Source organism: Clupea harengus, chromosome 22, assembly GCF_900700415.2.
Source record: "Clupea harengus chromosome 22, Ch_v2.0.2, whole genome shotgun sequence".
Taxonomy (NCBI): Eukaryota; Metazoa; Chordata; class Actinopteri; order Clupeiformes; family Clupeidae; genus Clupea; species Clupea harengus.
The window spans coordinates 9,815,908-9,839,426 of NC_045173.1; the positions used below are offsets into that span (position 1 = coordinate 9,815,908).

A 23,519-nucleotide genomic window follows, 5' to 3' on the forward strand; every position below is an offset into this window, starting at 1 on the left:
AACAGAATTGCTTCAATCAGTCATCAATTAATCTAGGAACTTTTTTTTCAGCCTGCTCTGGAAAAGTACAAGTGTAAAGGTTAGGACTGTGTTTTACTGTTTTATTTTATTTTATATAGGGATAGATATGGGATGGGCTATGGGATCAAATCTCTGGATTAATACAGAGGAGACATAAAAAAGACCTAGTGGTATGTTAGAGTGAGTGACAGGAATCCATCTCCTTCTAGCTAGAAAAGGACCGAAAGCCTAAGGGATCTTTGACAGTATGCTATCTGTTGTGTGTGCCTGACTGTGCAGGGGGGAAGGGGGGAGTGGGGTAAGCAGGAGAAAAAGGCAATGGAGCCACGCAGGCAGACAGGGTGTCTGGAAAACAGACTGATGGAAAGTGAATGTGGTCTCTGTCGGCAGATGACAGCCAAAGGGAGCTTTAATTGCAGTTGTCAAGATTCAGAAGCAGATAGAGAGACAGTGACATCGCAGCGCCACTTACTCTGAGGCAGTATCACAGAACAGAAATGCAAAACAAGATGGGGAGAGGTTATAGGAGCTGTCATCACAGAAAGTTTTTCCTCCAGTCAGAGATGGCTGATCATGGGAAGGCTTTACTTCGTCAGGGAACAAAAAAATCTCATAACTCCCTGCAGATCTGTCACGACTCGTATAGAACATCATGGGGGAAAAAGGCAACGCCTGTAGAGGCTATCACTGTGGCAGCTCAGCCTCACCACTGGAACCACACTTCACAAGTAATATCCTCTGATCCCATTTCTATCTTTCCAGTGCTCCATCTCCATCCAACCTGTGTCTAGAATTCAGCTGAAACCCAGCTATGTGTATGGCAGAACATGAGCAAGATCCATATAAATGACAGATTGCTATTTTAACATAGATGATAACTCACATGGTCATCATTTATTTGCATTGGCGCCTAGGGTGGGGTGTGGAGTGTGGAGCAATGTGTTTTGCGGCGGATTGACATCCCAGTTAACAGGGTTGCCTAATCTTTAATGAGAGATTGTAAATTTGAGCTCTGTCTTTGTGGCACATTCTAATTAGCTGTAATTACATGAGACTTGACCCCTGTAGATCTCTGTCTGTTTGATTTACAGGGACAGGGCTCCTTGATCCATCAGGGGAGGAAACCGACAAAGGCTCATCTCGGAGAGAGACAGGAGCGGTAGGGCATCCATAGGTCAATCTGACAGCATCGAAAATAACAGATTACGGCAGAATGCAGTAGCTGCAAACTGCATTTTTGGGATGACGAAACGGCACATCAAATATTTGCGGCTGTGTCAAAGTGCCGAGTGAATCACTAGCTTGCGGTGAGGCACGCTAAGTCACAGAGAGCTGGAGCTGTTGGAGCCCCCGCTGATTCTTCCAAAATGTGTGTCAGAGCACATGAGTATTAGCTGTGACTTGAATGCCAAAATGAGAGCCGTTGTCTGCATTTGGAATGGCAAATTTACTGGGGCTGAATTAATGCAAAGGTGCTGCACTCCTGCACAGGAGGTGAGAGATTAGGTCTTCCTGGCGTGACTGAGACAAATGACCTAAGAGCAATGAGCCACAGGAAATGAGGCAATCAGGAATGTGACATGAGCATTGGAGGTAGGAGGCAGTGAAATGCAACCTTACCCTGTCCAGGACGAGAGGCTCACGTTAGGGAAGAAGAGTGGAGGTATAGAGAGGAGGAACAGGAGAGGATCTATCTTAGTAAATGCAGTGATATGGCCTCCAGTGAACTCTAAGTTTTCTGATATCAAGCCATGGCATGACATACAATATTTATTCAGGATCACATCCTCAAATGTAATTGCATTTGTGCATGTGGCATTCATGGGGTCCAAGACGCAAACATGTCCATAACTCTTTTATGAGTTTATGAGTTTTGTGAAAAGTAGTTGACAGCTGTGGTGGGCTATTAGGCTTTCTGTGTTTTCTTAAACACTCATCAACTAGAATACAGAGAGACAGAAATGGGCCAGGATGCTCTCCAAGGGCTCTAGGGAGCAGAATTCCAGGTCAGATGGCATTTTGTGTCGCCAGCAGGCCAATTAAAGTCAAGCAACCGATATTTTTTAAATATTACAAGCAAACATTGTAGGGGTGTAAGGCCAATTCAGTTCATGACACAGTTCTAGGAAATGGTTTCAAAGTATGTCAATCTTTATGAGTTATGCACAGATGAGTTCTTGTATTTTCTGTAAGTCAGTTTCAGGGTAGATGTGAAACTCCAGAAACTCAGGGGTAATTGATATGTTACAGATGTTATAACTTCTCACATCTGTTTTGGATTCTCCTTTGCTTATGTATTCTGTGGCACGATCCTGACTGCTTTAGATGTTTATTTTTTTAATCAGATTAGATTGGATTTATACTGACTTTACTTAACCTCAGATCTTAAGTCCATCTTCTTTAATAGATATGTTTTTTGGTCGCCATCCATGTGTGGGCTCCCAAATTGATGTTACCTTGCCTAGGGATTTGTAACAACTGTTATTTGTGAACTTCCTAGAATAGGATTTGAGTTTAGAATAGGCATCTCCTGGGTTGAAACTCTGAAGACGATATCATGAACCACGCAGAGTTTTTTTTTAACTCAGACGATGGGTCACTCTAGCTAATGTGTCCATTGTACTTGTGGCTTCAAGCTCTCATGATAAGTGATGTTTCTTATCTGTTATAATATTCAACATGACGATGACGAAGGCAAAGCTCAACGTACTGGTGCAGAATCTGTACTCAACAGTAAACTGCAAAGATAAGTTGTGGGCAGCTTAGAGGAGGGAGGCCGACTTTGTATTGGATCTCTTTTCAGTTCAATACAGTAATTTAGCTGTTTTCATTTTGTATACTCTCTCAGAAAATGCTATGTTCTCTATATCTGGTCCCATGAGAGTATTTGTTAAAAAAAATCAAAATCAAGACAGAATTCTTTACACGTATACAATTAGTAATAAAAATTGGCAATATCAAATAACAAAAGCAAGAGAGTGCCTTCATATTAATACTTATCTATTGTCTTCAATGAACTTATACTATATATACGTATACTTTAAAAAAAAGTCACTGTCATGTCAAAAAAATTGAATTAAATTGAATTTAATTATATTGGTGAAGTATAAGCAAACCTCTGGATAGAGGGATAGAGGCAGAGAGAAAAGGGAGTAAGAGAGAGAGAGCGAGAGAGAGAGAGAGAGAGAGAAAGAGAGAGAGAGAGAGAGAGAGAGAGAGAGTGGAAGGCGTGTGAGCTCAGGCGGAGTGTTGTGGCTGCTGTGACCCATGCTTGCTCCTCCACAGTCCCAGTGATGGGCTCGTTATCAGGCTCAGGGTTGGAGCCGTGGAGCTGATGAGAGGTGCTGCCGCTCTCTGCTCTTTCCCCCACAACTGTGCGCTCCGCTGAGGGCTGCAGCCATTTCTAATGAAGAGTAATGAGAGCAGCACTCGCCCTCACCTGGACTACAGCCTCGCAGGGAGGAGGAGAGGAGGAGAGGAGGAGAGAAACCCCCATCATGTCCAAATGACGAGCCCAGAGCCAGAGAGGACAGAGGCCAGTGACACTGCACCTGTTTACAGTGACAAGAAGGTCAGGCAGTCAGTTCACATTCCCATCATGGCAGCACTCACTGGGATGGCTTCAGTGATGGCCACCTCTCTGTTCTTTTTTCTTTTCTTCTCACATGTAGTTTCACGCATAGGTACAGATGAGCACTCCCACCCTTTTTGTGCACACACACACACACACACACACACACAAACACACACACATACTGTTCATATACATACAGACAAACACACACACACATACATATGCATACAGACAAACACACACACACACACACACACACACACACACTCACATAACCTCACACCTCACCGCACACAATTTGTGATGAAAAGTTATTCACCACATATATGAACTCCACACCCTGAATTCCCTCTCCTAAGAATTTTCAGAAACATTCGGAAGCACAAAGTTACCTCTGCCCTCTCCGGGAAGCCAAGGCTTTATTACGGCTATAATTTTATTTCACGGATGTGGTCGTGTCAAATATATTCTACCTCGGGGGGCTTTTTTCTCCCAATGAAGGAGAAATTGAAATTCAATATATTTGCCACTTCTGAAAAAAAAGGTTGAACAGAGCATGTAGCACCGAAAATGCCCAGAGGACTGTCACTCCAAGTTCTCTGTCAGAATTAAGGGTCACGACCAAGTGCTTCTCATACCAAACACTGATCAGAGCCACATCCTGTCTGGCTAACTCTCTGTCCTACACAGGCGATCTACACCTTTTGCATTAATAATGGTGATCTAAAAATACACTTACTGTGCACTCTAGTGCACATTTATCATATTCAACCAACAGTATGCAGACCAGCCATTGGAGTTATTTCTTCATTTTTTTCCCCACCCGTATTAGTATATTCATTGAACATGGCCACCACTTAAAGTAGATATAAGCTGTGGGTTTTTTCTTGCATAAAGTGGCACATAAACCCATAAGGATCCCCCTGATAGGCCAATAGCGAAGGAGAAGTACTCTGCATTCTCAGCATTTAGTCCCATGGAGGACACAGTGTTTTTTCACACAGCATAAAGATGTTTTAGAGCTTTCGACAAGACTAAGTCAACATCTCATTTTCTTTAGTGTGCTCTAAAGTCACCCCCTTGGCAGAGTAATTTGTCATTTTACAGCTAGGAAGGGAAGACTGTTTTGGTTATATCTTCTCATTTTTTTCTTTTTTGCTTAAAGAGGTTTCTCTATTATTGTTTTGTTTTTGTCATATCTATGGATAGCACCACTAAGCCTGGAAAACAAAGCACTTACATTTCTGCGTGATAAAGAATCACATTGTATCAAGTTTATTGGCACCAGATATATTTAGATTATTTGCCAAGATGTTGGAGGGAACCAGAGTGATTTAGGAGTTGTGGATTTTCCTCTTTACTGCCGCTTGCTCTGCTCTTCTTTATAGGGCTGTTAAAGGGAAATTGCCTGGCTTTTCTAAAGTACTCCACATGACCCTTGGCATGACAATTAAACCCGTCCCTGTTTCACTGCCTGACTCTGACCGTCCTGGGCACACAATATCAGATGCAATAAAGATGAAGAAACCCTCTCTAATAAGGAAAAGTGACAGGAAGGATAACCCAAGGAAGCAAAGAGCCTGTCCAAATATGCTGACTTCACTAGCTCCGGGTAATCCTCTCAAGGTTTCCTTGCGACTATATTCTTCATCAAACTCTGATCTAATATATCTAACCACAGCCCCTGAGAACCCCTGCCAACATAATCCACAGATATAATGCAAGGCAACACACATGAGTATGTTCTCAATGTGGCAGTCATATAAGAGCAACTTCACCACTACTACATTTCGACTATTGTTTTTTTTGTAGCATACTTCACATTTTGAACATGAAGCCCCATTTGGGGTTTTACTACAGGCCTACCCAGAGGCAATGATCTACATCAACAGAAATAGACACACATGGGGCGAGACAATTGTAAATGCAGCCTTCCCATGCTTTTGAATGATGAAAGCATCTCTCTCTCTCTCTCTCTCCTGAACAGAGTCTGAAAGCTTTTGAAAATTGTTTCAATCAACCATAAAGATATCACCACTGCAAAGAAGATCATTTTAGACACATAACGACTTTATCAAGATATGTTTTAAACAGACCGTGGATTTGGGAAACAATTAGGCATTTTGTGCTCTGTCTGGACACTACTGTACAGTAATTGACCAGTTTCTCATTGGAGTACACTGCAAGGCTGTTGTTACTTCTTGGGATACTGCATTTTAAGAATGCCTCCCAGCAGATGGTGATTTGCTGTAGGTTCATTTCGCCACATCCTGAGACCTTAAAGCATTAGGATCATCTTGCTGTGTCAGCAGTAACACTTGAGCAGGCTAAATTAACAGCAGGTTCTTTGACCTTCATTTCACCACAGCTTGCTCTCTCCCTCTTTTTTCTCTCTCTCTCTGTCTCTCTCTCTCTCTGTATCTGCCTTGCTCTATGTCAGTTGCGAAAAGAATGATAGCAAAAATAAATCAAATCTATGTCAAGATTCTTTCATGGATTTCAAAGTAATAGATGGTTTTCCTGTTTACTGTAATAAGAAAGCAGTAACTCACATCTGAGACGGTGATTGCTCTTTGTCCCAGCGCTTGCCTTGAATCCCCGCCTGCTGCCTACTTTGAACGTGTGCTGCCACAGACAGATTACATCACCACCCCCCCCCCACCCCCCACCCCCCTTTTGGCTGGAGATTTGAGGTTTAAGAGCACTGATTGAAGACGGGGTGGGGGTGTCAAAAGACAAGGAAGGGATGCGTCTTTAATTGAGGCCCAAAGCTGTGAGTTATTTTCACCACACTCTGGAGGGCTGTATAGTGTCCTCACTCCCTTATCGCAGTGAATGCAGGCTGCCGCGGCATAGGTTTGAATGGCAACTGTTGGGGTTTATCCACGGCTTTCATCTCTCCCTGGTTAACCTGTAGTCTCGGGGGGATTTGCGTAATTATGATTTATGCCGAACAACGTCTGCTGGCTTCATCTCAAAGTTGAAGCGTTTGGACTCACAGGCAATGAAAGGGAACATTCCACTGTGGCAATTGTTTGATATTTGATTTGAATATTTATTTGATTCCAACCTTTCATATTCACAGCATTTACATAACAGACAGACTAACCCTATGTGCACCCCCCCCCCCCAAAAAAGAAAACAAACATGGAAAATGTCTCTTGTCTCTGCAGGGAATGAAGAGACTGCAGAGAAAAGGGAATGCTGGAAGTACGTTGTCAAGGTGAAATTCCTCGATATGGTGCGAACCACGTAACTCTGGATTGTAGAGGACCTGTGTCCAGCTAACAAGCGTGAGAGTAAATCCATGTTTCCAGTCAAAAAGGATTAAGTGGTGGAGCCCTATTCTCCCAGGCTCATCGAGGCAGCGTGGAGAATATACTGAATCAAGTCCACCTCGGCTATAAGCACTCCCAGCGTGTGTGACCTTAAAATCAGGCAAATGCTGGCTCTGTGTGTATTAGAATTTCCGCCCTAAAAGATGTCTGTATTTTCTCATCTGATATACTCCTGTAACCTTTTTGACCTAATGTATTCTATCAAAATGTGTATATGAGTGTGTGAGTAGGTGTGTAGGTGTGTATGTCTATGTGTGACTGGCAGAGGGAGGAAGCGAGGCCAGAGCATACAGTATGTGCTTCTCAGACAGTTCAGGTGTCCCCCACATATTAATATTATTATGCCTTTGGATGTTGGCCTTGAGGACATAGTTATTTTGTGTTGTTGATCATTTGGCAGAATTATCTCATGAATTATCTCATGCACCCCTTCACCCCCTGAATAAATGCACTGATTTTTGTGGCAATACAATATTTCATACACATTTCATACAGTACATAACAATACAGTTTATGCAATCTAATGTGAAAGATGACCTCTTATCACATATTTGTGCATGTGTGTGTGCTTTTGTGTGTGTGTGTCTGTGTTCACTTTATGCACCACTACTTTTTAATCAGTGGCTACACATGAAAGCTACTGTCTGAAATCCATCCGAAAGTGCATTTCTGTAAACACTTCAAATAAATGTGCTCCCCGAGGGGCAAACAATTTATGTGGTTCTTTCCAGATGAATGCCCACTTGTCACATGTCACAATTAGCCCAAGGCATGACATTTGGCTTTGTGGCATTGTAATTAAAACCCTCTCATTGTGCCCGTCTTCCCCATCTTCGGTTAAACATGGCTGGAGAACATTAGCTGTGTTTCAGCTTGGCACTCCATCAGTAGTAGGCATATGAACGCAACTGACAGCATTGGTTCGGTTATCAGCGCAAGTTCTTGATTGGTGTTAAATGTGAGGAACTGATGTTGACAGCTGGCTGGTGCGACCCTGTAAACATTCGCAAACTGTTGTCTCATAAGCCCTAAGGGACGTTTGTCTGTGTCTTTTTATAAATCACCACCCAGCGGTTGATTTCCTTTCCTCACTTGTGGGGAGACTGCTCTTTTTTTCCCTCACATTCGCTATCATTGAGACAAATGAGACTATTCAAGGACTGTTAGATCTGCTTTGTTGCTTCTCAATAGTGTCGTTGTAATGTGGGCCTATTCGGCTGAGCACAACTGCATACAGAGATGACTCTGCTGTACCGTTTTTAGAGGGTTGCCGACAAGTGACACAACTGAAAAAAAACCTCTTAAATGATATGCAGGTTGTCTAGAAGATTTCATGAAACAGTTTACAGGCAACCTATGATTAATCAGACAACTCTTCAATTACAGTGCATTTGAAAATCCTCCATCATACGCCTCTCAGTTCTTCTTATCCAGATACAGTGAGTGGTGACTTTTGCATACAGGTGACCAGAGAGAATAATCAACTGTTCAGTCATTAACAGTGACTCTTAAAGCTGCTGAGAAAAGCTTTCTGAAGTAGAGGAATAAGCCGGTGACACTGATAACCAGTAGATGTGTGACTGATGGAGGAGATTTGATCACAAACACACACTGAATGATCTCTTGAGTGATGAGGCATACTGCGGTGAGACCTCACACAGATAACCTGGCATCAAGGTTTCTCTTATTTGAGAAAATAAAATAAAAAATTCATAGACTGAAAAAGTACAAGAGATTTTCTGTAACTGATTATGGTATCACCAGGATCAAAAGCCTGGTAATTGCTCCTCTACTTGTCAATTGATAGGACACCCTTAAGCGGTCAAGAGTACATTGTATATTTTAATCTAGAAAGGCTAATGTATTACCCCACCCACCCCCACCCCCCACTCCTGGGGTTAACTGGTGGTGATAGACTGCATGAGGATCTAGAATGGACACTTAAACAGACTTTAAACATTTTGTGGCGGAAGGAATTCTTGGCTAACAAAAAACAGCAAAAAGTCTTTGGGGGACTAAATGATTTTTCATTCAACAAAGTATCTGTATGTTAAATCTGTGTGCCAAAGATGCCACAAAAGGGACTGTGAATAACACATGTGAGGTGGTTCAGAACCATTTGTAAACAGATGGCACTCTAGCTTTCTTTTCAAATCCTGTTGAAATCCAGAAACATCACTATGGTGCCACCTCATCCAACAATTGGCAAGGCTCAAACTGAAGGTATGGTGCAAAATGTGTTGCTGATGTTGTAAAAAGCATTTCAGAGGCTCCTGGGAGTTTTGTAGTTCAGCATAATACCCAAAGACATCCAGTGTATCAGTAGGAGTTATCACTTGTTATCATAGTAATTACTACATTTTAGTTAGTATTTCTTGAACAATTTGATTGATAACAATTTTATTTGTCTAGGTTTGAGAATATTTGCTATCTTTTTGTGTGTGTATTTAAGTCACTGAGCACAAGGCAAGAGTAAGGGTCTACAGTATTTATATTTCCATATATTGTATATATACCGTAACTTTTACACATAGCTTGGAATCAAGTTGTCTGCCTGGTAAATGAATGGATAGCACAATTTGTATGGTGGGTGTTAATTCAGAAGCTGTGCATCGCTGTCTATTGTACTGAACTGGTGTAGAAGCTAATAAACACCATGCTGCTGTCCATGGTCCTGATTTAGCTTAGCTTGTTACACAGAGAAACCATAAGCCAATTTCCACAGGCCTTCATAAAATATTGATGATTCTATTTGTGCTTGCTTGCTAAATAGGATGTCTATGTATCTTTTTTAAAGTACCTCTGTTTGGTTGCAATGCCTCCAGTTCATTGTGTGTGTTTTTTTTTTAAGCTCTAAGGTTGTCATGACATAGTTGTCTCACACTTACTGCATGCTTTGTCAGCCCACAGTGCATATGGTTTTGTCCATGTTATCATGTGTTAATACAACTAAGTTCCATACAACTCATGGAAGTACTGGTGACAGCATACCTATGGTTCATTTACAACAGGTTTTAGAGGCCTTTATAAGTGTTTACCGTGGAATGTAATATTCATACTCAGTTCTTAATAAATAAATATATCTGTGGAAGCTCACAGAGAAGGACAGGTTTCTTTTGGTTTATGTATAATGGGGTGTATGGCTGTAATGGTCAGAAAATATTTAGAATTTTGTTGTGATTTCCCCCTATCAATTCAACTTAACATAGTGGAAATGCTGTTGCGAACTCTTGACGTTTCAGAGAGATGAGAGGAAAACCCATTTATCACCTTGAGGAGTTGAAAGGGAGGGGACAGTCATCTGCTTTGATTTAATTTCCCACGGATTAATTTGTTTTTACAATAGAACACCACCTTATTTAACACCGCGGTCTGTTAATGCAGCACCCTCTATTGGTGGCACCGAAGAAGAAATATAAAATGGATAACATTTTAGACCTATTTACTGAAGATACGAGTAATCACTAAATTATTCATACAAGTATTTGCGTTTAGAAAGTCCTCAGCATGGCTTACAAGACATACATCAGATACGTTGCGTACCTCTTTCATATTGCTGAGTGGTTTCCTTAGGTTTCAGAACTTCACATATACAAGATGTCCAGTCACCAATAAATTACCAACAATCAACTCCAAAGCAGCTAATCATCATCATCAATCCAAACCAGAAGAACCGAGGGGGTGAATATATTGTCCTTAAGTGCATTTATTCGGACGGCCTGGTGAGAATGAAGAAAGTAACCTATAACATGCCTAATCAAATATAAATTAAAATATATGAAGATGTTTAGCGTTTGTATGGGGTAGCATGGGTTTTGGAGCGGTTAAAGATAGTAGATAGGAACTAGCTGAGATCGAGGCATGTGATCTCAGCATTTAATCATGCAGAGTTGTTTTCCACTTCCGGATGGTACAGTTTCACTTCGCATTATTGAACTTTATTCCTAACCTTTTAACCCCATGGATGATCGTTCTGAAGCAAACAGACTACTGCCTTGAAAGACAAATATATATATAGAGAGAGAGAGACAGAGACATATGTCTATATACTCATCTGGAGCTCAGTGTTACCCATTACCCCATACTTGTCTTGTAAATAAAATGTCTTGCCGATTTATAACGTTAGCTAACTGTGGTGGCACACATCCCGGATCCCTTAACGGACAGAACTGCAATACTGTGGGATTGTTTTCCTCATCTTGCGCAGTGCGCGTGGTCCATAAGCGCAATATCTGAACCCCAAGGAGGTGTGGAAGAGATTCAAGAAACCGGAGAGTGCGAGAGGGAGTGTGTGTGTGAGAGAGAGTCTTCTATATCCCCTCTGAGGGAGACATGCAGTTCGCCAAGGTTTTCTCTCAGTCGTTATTGAGGAGCGCCAGATCCGGACGAATTCCCCCACGCGCGCGTTGCTGGAGATAAAGCCATTAGAGGTTTTGGTTTATTGTAGCTCCCTAAGATATCTATATTTTAATCGAAAATGGAAGTCGGACTTAAAGCGTGGTAGAGACTAAAGGACAGATGCATCTCTGTTGTGTCAACATGAAAATACGCTCCAACAGTGAGTATTTGAATCACATTTACACCCTGTTTGGTTGAATACGTTACGAGCCAGATCACGCATATTTCCATTGTTACAGGTTATGTCATCTGGATATTTTCGCGCTGCTACTGATTAGCATATAATGTAAATAACCACTGTTCTGAGTTAGATTAGACTGTAGTGTCCGTTGTCCGTATAAAGCATGCTATATGAATCGTGTTTTGCTTGTCGGCGTGTCGGCAAGTGTGCGTGTTTGCTTGAATGTTGAGGTTAACTGCTGCTAACAGAACATCAAATGTGTACCAGAAGCGTTCAACAGTGCGATAGCGCATCGCTTTATTCTTTTATTCTTCTTCTTCTTGTAGGTTAAACTTTACCTGCAGTTACAGAGGGAGGTGGAGGAACGCTGTTTGGCCTCTGTTGCTTTTACGGCGAGTCTCGCTCCTGCCACAAACGGACTCCACAGTAACCTGCATAAGAACTGTGTCAGAGTTGATCAACCAAAATGAAGAGACGGCAAAAGCGTGTCTTGCAAATGGCTTTTCTTTTCATGGTGGCACTTATATTCTTGCCCAACGTTGGCTTGTGGTCACTGTACAAGGAGAAACACCTGATGAAGTCGCACGAAGCAGGAGAGCAGGTAGGTTGTCGCTTATTACTACAACACCAGTTTCTCTACAAACACTGCACATGACTTTTGCCTGACACCGTAAGAGATTCCACATCTGACAAGGTGACAAGACGTTAACATGGACTTATGGACTGGACAGGAAGCGGGTTCACTTGTCATGGGTCTCCGTGTAGAGAGCACGTCAGTATTAAAGAGGAAATCGATAGTAAATCAGAAGAAGGAGGTATAATGTGTGTAACGCAGTTCAAACCGGTGCTCTTATACTGCTGAAAGACTCAGATTCACTCAGGCTTCGGATAACATGACAATGCCTGCTCATGTGTCAATTGGTGTCATGTGTGTACTTACAATACACAACGATACAATCCCTTTCCTCCTCACAACAATCAGCTTTTTTTGATGCCACATTAGACCTCCAGATAACCTCCCATATCTCACCCTCCTTGTGTTACCTACATTGGTAATGATGCCATGAGTTGTTAAAGAGTGGAATAAAAGTAACATTGACATTTTGATGAAGTGATTAAAGATTGCAACATAACTAACTCAGTCAGTGTAAAGTCCAAATATAGTGGATTTAAGAAGTAATGCAGGTTTTTTTTTATACAGTAATGACAACAAAGCCTGGAAATAGAGATGGGCACAGATAAGCATCTAGAGAGGAAATATACACACATATATACATACACACCAAGAGTACAAACACCAGAGCAAAACGAGAAAAACAAGAGTAAACTAAAGTGCACAATGTGTTTTAGTCATATTACAGCATTGTTAGCATTGTTGAACTGTAACAGACAAAGCAACAAACCCATAAAATAGTAATACCTATGGTTTGAAAGGTCATCTGCTGCCAATCTATGTACTTTCTTTATATGTTTGATGAACTCTAGACTTTCACATCCTGAAAGAGGACCTTTGGTCTAACATATCTAACAACATCCAAATACTTGATCATGTGCTGTAATTTAAGTGGTTAACTTGAAACCTTAAGAACTAAAACAACACCAACAAATAAAAATCCACTGCATTATGTAGTTTGAAAAAAAAAGTGTTGAGATAACACAAAGCTTTTGCTCAATTTGTCCAAGCAGATCATATACAGTACGTGAGACCATGAAGATATCGTATCACCCAGAGATGTAGATCCATCAGCGCAGAGTTTAAACACAGTAATGGATTGCATTTGTTCAGCCGAGTTCCATCGTGTGGAACCTTCATGCACGCACTGCTTGCACGGAACCTAACAGTGAATCTTTCTCCACGTTCATGCCACTGTAGCTCTGCAGAGCTGTTCTCTGGCTTTACCCTTGTGGGTTTATGTAAACGAGTTTTTGCACAGCATTAGCGATAATTTGCAATGACAATTGGCTTGTATGTTTGTGGGGATGAGCTTAATTAGAGGAGCCAGTGCATGATCAAGTGTGCTTTTATTGCTTTGATCCATTTCCTCTGGTGGATCTGTGCATACTCAAAGTGGTCCTCCCAGCCAGCACTAGCAGTGGCACATATGCATGAGGGAGGGGAGTTTGAATTCTTGTATTTAATGTAATATGTGCACTCTCTTGTTAGCATTGCAATTATCCACGTTACAGTCTGTGTAGCAAAGGATAACAGCAGTTCGAATTCACACACTTAATTTTCCTTCCTACTCTTATGGCTGTCCTGTATTTCTGTCACCCTACTTAGCATGGTCTTAGCAGGCAACCCTGTGGTCATGTCCTGGTTGTGGTGTGGCATCTGTACTGCAGCCAGAGGGTTGTGGTGTGGCATATCCTCCGCAGCCAGAGACAAGGTTTGCAGGCAGTTTCAGCTGCCGTACTTAGGGATGAATGGCTGGAGTTCATTTATTGGCTCTTGTAATTGCTTCACTCCCATTTGTTTCATCTTGTTTGCATGTGGTTGCCCTTGGGCTGGCCCCCTTCCTGCACCGAGCTAGTCACTCCATTACTGCTGAAGCAGCAGGAAGACGCTTCAGTAATGACAGGGACACAAATATCAGTGGGGACCTTACATCAGGGTCCTGTCCTCCTTCCCGACCTCCACTTAATTCTCACTCAGCCTCAAAATGTCTCCTGCTGTGCTGAAAGGCCATCTCTCAAGTGTGACCCTCCTCACCAAGGTCCTATGGTTTTTTTTTTCTTCTCCTCTTAAGATCCCTCAAAAGTCAGCTCACTTATTCAAGGCCTTCAGCAAAGAGGCTGGGTCCATATGCCTCAGAGGGACCATTTGACAGAGTTATTTCATTCAGCAGTCAGTTTTCTGATCTGCGATGCTGTCCCTTTACCCATTGGCTCATTTTCAGCGCAGACTGAACTGTAAAAGGCAGCTGTCGTCTGTGACAAACAAGTTTGATGAGAGTTTACAGCTTAGTGCAGAGTTAACAGGGATGCTACGGCACTGATGGTTGAGCAGGGCGCTCCAACGAGATGAGCTAGGACAGGAAACAAACCGCGGGCTGGCAGCAGAGGCTTATTTGTAGTGGCAGCAGAAGAATGGGAACAGTCCTCTGGATCAGTCTAAATCCGCGTCACAAATTTTCTGACTCAGACGTGCTGAAGTTTACCAGCCACAGGGATAGAAAAAGAGCAAATAAGATCCTGGCCCCCTATCAGAAGAAGGCAATAACTGGTGTGATGTTATTAGTGTACCAGTCCCCCTTTCAGGCCTCCTAGATGAGCCTCCTTCTTTGTCATTCCATTCCAATGAGCTGTGATTGAATCAGACGATTATTGTAGTCCCTCTTTTGTTTCTAGGTATTTGGTATAGATATTTGAGATAATACCTAATGAGAGATTTGTTTTCAGCCAAAACCTATTCTTGTACAATGGGAGAAGATGTCAATTTGTATTAGCAGACTGACCAGTTCTAATAAAAAATGTGTCTTATCTTTCTCTCTTTATCTCTCTCTCTCTCTCTCTCTCTCTCACTCTCTTTCGTTCTCTGTCTATCTGGCTTATCTTCATCTTTCACGCTCTTATGAAGAGACGATCTTGAATTAGCCATGGCGGGGCTGGGGGTTAGCATCTAGATGCAGTTAACACCCCACACAGTCTGTCCTTTCCCAAAGGAAGACCATGACAGAGGCCACCTGCCTGATGGACATCTATTGATGCTCAGAGACAGATAACGGCTGTAGATGGATTGAAAAAAAATGTCCCTGCACCAAACAGAATTGATGTGCGGGGGGCGGCAGAGTGTGACGAAGCACCCACTCACACACACAATCAGCCGCACCCAGTCTCGGAGTCTGGCTGTCTGTCACAGTGCTGACAACGGAGGCAGTGTAAATTTGTCCCGAGAAGACTGAGAATGACACAACACAAAGCTCTTAAACCTTTATATATCCCCTCCAATCGGAGGCTAAACTCTCTGATGTTTGGCCTGGGAGAAACGGGTGAGTGTTATCGTCGGTTTCCATTTGGCCACAAAGTGACAGGGGGAAAAGAGATGTTGTAATTGCAATTACCCTCTGTGTCATGTTGGAGAGATGCATTATGGTAATGCACACGTCAGGCTGACGGCGGGTGAACGGGGCACCAAATTATTTCTGTAGAATTGCAGACGGACCATGGAAAAAAACAGAATTCCACAAAAGCAGGCTCTGAATCTATTGTCTGTTGGAATTGGGCTTAGAATGGTTAAACTAAACCATTTTCCAGATTGTTCTCATACTCCTTGTCATAAGGAATATGGGGCTTCTCCTGAAGGATCAAATTTGGTCTGACAAGGGGGTTAGACTTCAATTTTGAACAGTAATAGGTTGTTGGGTATGCCACAGTCAGATAGTGACCATCTGTCTGCTAAAAGAATGGACAGCCTTCTATAAATATATAACTTCTGTTTTGAATGCAGCAAAAATCCTGTTTCACCAGAAAAGTTGTTTCTCTAAAAATATTGCAAATGAAAGGCGTCCATGCACTGCCTCAGATCACTGTTATTTCACACTGTTGGTGTATTTGTTGTTCTGTAATTGTTACCTCCCACAAAGGAGAGATAATATATGACCATTCATTCTGGCCACAGGGTGTCAGAAATAATCACGCATACTCTCTCCAGCAAACCTCCTCTTCCCATCTCACTCTGTGCTAAAATAGTTCTGAACAGGAACATAGAGACCACACACACACACACACACGTATGGCATCCATCTTCGACGTTGGGGCTTTTCATCATTACCAGGTCTAATCACTTGTTCATTTCAGGGCCCCAGTCGGTGCACTCTACGACCCATCTGAAGAGAGGCAATTTAAACCTGATTATTCTCATGTGCCCCTTCATGTAGACAATGGGAGCAATGTCTCAGGTTGTTCTGGGGGTCTTTAGAGATTAAAAAGCATTTGATATGGAGTGAGGGCCATATACCAGAGCACAGTAATATAAAAGCACTTACCCACCGGCTCATGAAACAAAGGAAGATGGGCACCCATTTGAGCTTGTAGCACAGGGAACTTCCATTAAACTAATAGCACTCCCACACGGGGCTGAAAGCTCCCTGAGAGCCACTTATTTCCCACTTCCTCCCATATTTACCATTGAAGGTGACACAAACACTAATTTCTAGAGTTTTGAGTCAGGTTTTATGCAACATATGGTGGATGACACATTGGGAAACAACAACAATAACAACAACAACTACAAAAAGGCACAAAAAACAAGATGGAACGCTGAAGTGTCAGAAAGGTCTCGCCAATTCTGTTGATCACACTCAGGCCAATCATTGTACATTTAAATTACTCACTATCAAGATCAAATTGCCCTTCTTCTCTTGACCTTTCACATTTGACCTTTCACACTTTTTGGTGCAGATCTGGTAATCCCCCATAGACAATGTATAGTGTATCCAGTGTAGAAGATGCCAATCTGGGGCAGTAGGGTACAGGTTGTCCCTGTAATGAAACTTCCATGAAATTAGTAGAAGAGAAGATGTCTTTATATTTTGGCTTTTATATATTATATGAACTGAACCTAGTCAAACACACATACTGACTACTTAGATTTAACATGGAAATGCTGATGCCGTTTTGTGAACTGTTGGACTGGATTGTGCTGTGATTTACCCCAATACGGTGGTGTGATACATAAAAATGCACAGACATTTCAGCTTGAGTACGATATAGGTGTTTGCAACAAGTAAAGTCACTGTGAAAGAGTGACTCTCTACCAAATTGTGTTGTTTGTTGTCTTAAATTGACTTTTACAGAATTGACTTCATAGGGTTGCACTTTGTGGACACACACAGCACCATGAGCAGTAATTATTTCCGTCTTTCCTGTGCGTGTGTTTCATTTTCTGTGATAAATAATATGTGAGCCGAGAGGTGGAGTGTAGTGGTGCGAACTGCCAGCTTAGACAGACTTCTCCACTTGGGTGATTGTTATTCAAGGAGAGTGAAGCCTCTCGTGGTTTATGGCTCCTCTCCGCAGAGCATGTGCAGATTTACGACATTAAAATCCACTGCACAAGGTGATATTTGTCATCGGTGAAACATAACCGCAGTAAAATGAGACAGTCAGTTTTACAATGCGGCCTCATAGAGGGTGTGGGCATTAGGGCAATGCAATTGTATGGAGTCATTACGACGTCCTCAGTAATAAGCAATCTAAAAACAACTTCTCAACAGCAGGTTACCGGTTATATGCTAAGTGACAGAGATGAATTACACCTGACCCCGAGTCAGTGCACACGCAAAGAATGAAACCTGCCATATAGTGTCCACCTGAGAAAATAACAGTAAGCTCAAATGTAATGGAATATTAATTGGACAGTGAATGTGAAACAGATTAATGCATTGTTTTCCTCTATGGTGGAAGACACTTGATTTAATTGAATGGGTCAAGGTGGCCTACGATGCAGCGTGTGATATACCATATCACGCTGGGTTCGATAGTTCGCCATCTGACCCATTTCTTCATGCCTAATTGACTAACACTGTGATATTGGCTCCATCTCCCTTGGTGTAATCGCATCAGCTTTTGTTTGTCTTCGCCTCATAATTGAATTGCGTTCGATTGATCTTAAGGTGGGTGCTGCTCACGCTGTGGGACTTCTGCCTTGCACTGCCCTCTCCTTTTTCCGCCTCACCTCGACAAATACAAATCAATACATATGATTTTTTAAGTCTCACTGAGGCTTCATTATCACATCTCTGGGCCTGTGGCAGACACAAGGAGAGAGGGTTGTTACGGCAATCTGCTGGTTGGTCAGCAGGTCTGATTAACGATCTCCCTCTGTAAGGAGAATATTGCATGGAGACTAAAGTCGACTGAACTAAGAATATTTAACGCAGTTTGACACAAGCTGGGTTTTCATCCAACTTTTTAATGTGAATTTTGACCATTCAAATACGAAATCCTGAGTGGAAACACTTGAAATTTGCATAAAACCTTCTAAGTTGCATAAGAAATGCATTTGCTGTGGGTGGGATTAGCTACTGATTTGCATAGGGTGTAATGTGCAGTTCATGAAAACAGGTTTATTCACATTAAATCACATTTGTTGCGATCTTATTAGGTGTTTCTATTAAAGTTTCAAAGTGTCAAAACTGCAAGTTTTGAACCCACAGATGTTCACAACTCCTCCTTTGATTAAGAAAGTGTCCATTTGTAATACGTATAAGTCGGCTGATGGAAACACACACAGACTCGCATTTTCTTTTTTCTTTTTTAAATTTGCTTAAATTCACGCTTAAAATGTTCAAATGAGTTGGATGAAAACCCAGCTACTAACAGGGATAAGAGTTTGTGTAGTAAGGAAGGAATGCTTGCCAGTATTGTCGTCCCCCCCCAAATTTTACACCCTGTGATATGGCGTGAGCGTAGTTTCTCAGTTGGATGTGGAGTGTGCTGAGGCGGTCATGGCCACTGGGAGAGTGTGGGATCTGTCTCCTCCTGTGGTGGAGCTTAGTGACCTGGCGAGCTGACAAGCCTCTTTACAGACTTGGCATTGAAGCACTCTAAGAGGCTGTTGTTCTCAGAAAATTACAAATTGAAGCTTTTGTAAAATTTGGTGGAGGCCAGGATTATAATGCATTATGAGACAGCTCCCTGTGTGAAATCGTGTGTGTATGTGTGTGTGTGTGTGTGTGTGTGTGTGTGTGTGTGTGTGTGTGTGTGTATAGGAGGCTGATGACAGTAGTAAAATTACTCACAAATAATTTTCATTACCCATCTCAATATTGTCAGTGTTTGGCATACACACAATCCTATTCTGTTTCCAGGTGTGCACAACGCAGCAACATTAGCAAAGCAAAAACAAGGACACAACACTGCAATGCTAACAAAAAAATGACAAAATAGCAAAATGAGGCATTAATGAAAACCCAGCATTTCACCATATTAGCCATTTCACTTTCTGTTCGTTAAATATGAATGTAAATGCAGCAGTGACAAGCAGTTTACTCTCACTTCACCTGTTTGTGTCCTGTAAAGAGTTAGCATGTATGTTACAGTCTTTCCCTAAGCTACATTTTATGGAAGACAATGGCATACTGACCTATGACCACAACTGTGTGGCTTTGACTGTGTCAAGAGTTAAAATAACCAAATAGTGGGCAAATGTTGGGCATTATACATTTCCCAGACACTACTACTCACATCTGTTGGATCTGTGGCATCGATGTAATATGAGTAATGTAAGTAATTATTACTTGGTTTGATATCACACTGGATTCAAACATTTTTCCATCCATAACTCCCGCAACCAAGTTTTTCATTTCCTGTTTTAGAAACCTTTCTAGTTCCAGTTGGCAACGGCACAAAGAGAGTCTCCTGTGAAGGACTTAAAATACAACTTTTATGTAAATGTTTCATTTGTAGTAATGTTATGTGTGGTGAAATAACATTTCCTAGCTACTACCACTATTTACTTACTTAAAAATATCTTGAATATTAATTGCTGCCATAATCTCTTGTCTGTTAATCGCTGGATATTATAAGCATTAGCAGTTGCATATTATAAGCAGTGGCAGTTACATATTATAAGCAGTGGTAGTTACATGCATACATTTAGAATAACATTTGTAGAGTAATGTGCAGGACTTTTTTATGTTGTCATAAAAGCATAAATATGTAAATTAGTGATTCAGCACCTCACCTCACAGTTTCCCTAGTTCAGTTTAATAGAGCAAAGGTATGTGAAGTTGAATCTTTGTGTCTCAGTCATGTCTAATGGTGTGTGAGTGTACATGAGTGTGATTAGTATCTCTTTTTATTCCCTGACGCTGATGGTGAATGATGTGTTGAAATCAATTCATTTTCACTTTTAATGAACTTGACTACCGTCCCGCTAATTTATTGTGCACAGGCTGATTAAAAAAAGATGCCATCGGTGAAGTTGTCTGTACTTCACCACAAGGGAAGTCCTTGATTATCATTAGGATATTTGAGCATCAATGTAATGTGTTCATTAGAACCGCTACAGAACATGTTTATTTTCTAAATGAGGGGAGAACTAGTGACTGACAAATGCACACCTTCACTATGTTGTTTTCGGGGATAATAAGTGATCTCTCTCTCTCTGTTTGTCTTTCTTTCTGTCTGTCTCTCTGTGTGTCTGCCTGTCTGTCTGTCTCTGTGTTTAATGTCTCTCTCTCTTTCTCATTCTCTCTCTCTTTACCAATATACTATACTGCCACAGGAGTCATACAAAGAGGGGGGAAGCTGACTAGATATCAATCACTGAATTAAGGCTGATATGATGTATATCTATGGACATAGCAGATTTTGTATTTGCTAAAGTTAAGGAGGCAGAGAGGTGGTGCAGAGGGAAAACTGGTCCGTATATGACAATGTGACAACAGGGAGATGGAATTGCAAGTTGCTACAATTGACCCCACCTCCCACAGAGAGATACACAGGGTGACTAGATTGCCAGCTGTTGCTGTGTATCTCTGTGCACTGTATGCATTAGTTATCTGGTGTGTATTTGTTGCGTGTCTCGGTGAATGTGTGTGTGTGCATTTATGTATATCAGTGTGTTTGTCTGCGTGTGAGAGCGTTTATGTATGCACACAAGCACATTCAGAGGCTCTGTGGATTCTCTGGACACATTTAAGCAAAAAAAAAAAAAAAAAGAGTTAGTCAGCCATGCACTCCCATTCAGTTTGACGCTCACAGCCCTGCACTCTGTTGCCAGTGGCTACTCTGTTTGCTCTCGCAGATGTGAAGATTCACTGGTTCCGTCTGTGTGCTGCACTTCAGCTGCTGGGGCCTGCGGAGTCCACCCCGCCACCACCACCACCACCGCTCTCAGCCTCACAGCCAGCGCGCTCCTTTTGACGCTGCAAAATAATGCTCACAACAGCGTCTCAAGCAAATCAGCCACGCTTGGCTTCCTGGTGACACTGTAGGCAGCGCTGTTTACATATTAAAACCTGTGTATTGTTGTGAATCTCAATGCCGTTTTTTCTTCTGTTGTTGTCGTTGTTGTTCTGTTTTGAGGAAGCAAGGTGCTATTGTTTATTTCTCTGGTAAATGAAGCAGAGGCATAAATCAGGGTGGTGGTTGAAGCGTGGCGCTTGACGCTGCCTCTGTGGGTCATTAACAGAAGAGGTGCTCTCTCCTCAGTCTGCTGCCCCTCTGCTCCACCGTTATTTATGGCAGTGTGGCCGTTCATACAGATGCTCCTCATTACAGGCCACTATTAAGATTAATGGGGGGCTTCGGCCGGATGCATCTGCCAAGTTTACCTTTGCCTCACCCACCTGATGGATGGGGAATGAGACAGAAAGTTTGCGTTCCCTCAGGGCATAAGTTCTAACAAGCTGAGGAGGACCACAGGGGTGACTGCTATGTGAGATAGTGCCGCTGCACGTTCAGCCTTATTTCAATGGAGCAGACAGAGATGTGTGAAAGTCAAATGCGACCCGATATTGATCCCGTCTCTGTCACTGCACTGTCATCGATTCCATGTGCTTCGTCCCTCCGACTGCAGGTCCTCCCCCACTCTCCGCCATTTCACACGTTTTCCTCCATTTACTTGTTGTCCTTTTCATCCTCATTCAAGATTATCCTTTGTTTCATTCTGGTCTTTCAAACTTTTTTTTTCCACAGTGTCTTGCCATGTCTAATTCATGATAGTCACCATTCACTGCCTTCTGAATCACACTGACCTACAAGGTCAGACTGAAAGGGGCTGTTCGATGAGGTTTTGCTGCTGCCCTTTTGATGACATGACTTCAGAAGAGCTGCATTTCAGCGCTAATGGTCGAATCAGTGGGTAATTGCTGTCTGTGTCTTCCTGAGGAAATCCATTTCACCCTTGAGGTCATTGATAATGTCCGGCAATGATGTGCGGCCATCAAAGTCTTTGTTCTCAATCTTATCTCTCTATTTTAACTTGCTGCGATTGATCTCGGATGCTTACCGCATTACATAAAGGGGGGATTTCAAACAGAATTTCCACCAAATTTTTGGGCAGATAGAGAAAGATGATTTTTTTTTGTTTTTGCAGAATTAAGTCCCACATATGCTTTTAAGGGAGAACTGTTTGCCCTTCATCCGCTTGGAAAAGACAGAATTGGTTGTATCAGCCTCACAGTAATTATGGAATAGAATCTCATGGTTGTCTTAACTCGTCGTTAGTCGTGCGTTCCTTTTCATTCCTTTATTCTGTTCTCCCTGCATCTTGTCTGATTCTGAGTTGACTCCCCCCCTCTGTGTTTTTCAGACATGAATTCTTCATAACGTAGAGCTTCATTGTTTATGAAATCCTTTGTTCAAAGGGGGAAGACAGACAATATGTGACAGTGTTATTAGGACCCAAAGAAAAACAAATCACCAAGGCGCTTCAGTGATGAGTGACTGTCAGCGCCTCATAATATCAGCGTGGGGCGGCTTTTTTGAGTCAATCCCAGAAGCAAAGCGTGACAGCCACTTTGCCTGTGATTTGTTTACATGCTTTATTGTCTCCCTTCATCCTGGATGCTATTTGTGTTCGCCCTCAGAGATGCTACCCAAAAAATCCTGGGTAGACTTCTTTTTTTTCTGCCACTCAGCTGTAGATATACACAGATTCGGATGTTTTGCTTAAAGCACCCCTTCCTAACTTGCTGCCACCCCTTCCTAACTTGCTACCATCTCCCACACATTCTCCCACTGGACTTGAAGTGACAAGCTGCCAACACATACACATACAGTATGACGGGTGGGATGCCTCTCTGAAAAACTAAAGTGAATGTAGAAGGAGGGAAGGATGCTGAAAGTTATAAGTTTGGGTCTGTTGTGGAAGAAGCACCTCTGCAGGGGCTTGGCTGCTATAAATGTTTGTGCTTCTCTCTGGCTTTTGTGATGTATGCCATCACCCACAGATGACCAACTTGTTGGCATATGATTCATCACATGCCTCAGCCACTGAATCTTTCAGCCTACCAACACAAAACTGTTTGCACAGTCCTCTAGATTTCTCTATCTGAAG

General features: G+C 42.1%; 1 protein-coding gene across 2 annotated transcripts in view; it reads left to right on the forward strand.

Moving 5' to 3' along the window:
* Positions 1 to 10,876: 10,876 nt before the first annotated feature.
* galntl6 (polypeptide N-acetylgalactosaminyltransferase like 6) overlaps positions 10,877 to 23,519 on the forward strand; it is a 154,568-nt gene continuing 141,925 nt past the window's right edge. For both annotated transcript variants that reach the window (XM_031559204.2, XM_031559205.2), the window contains exons 1-2: positions 10,877 to 11,491; positions 11,839 to 12,113. In XM_031559204.2, the coding sequence (XP_031415064.1) occupies positions 11,979 to 12,113 (135 nt within the window). In that variant the 5' untranslated portion in view covers positions 10,877 to 11,491; positions 11,839 to 11,978. The remainder of the gene's footprint in view (positions 11,492 to 11,838; positions 12,114 to 23,519) is intronic.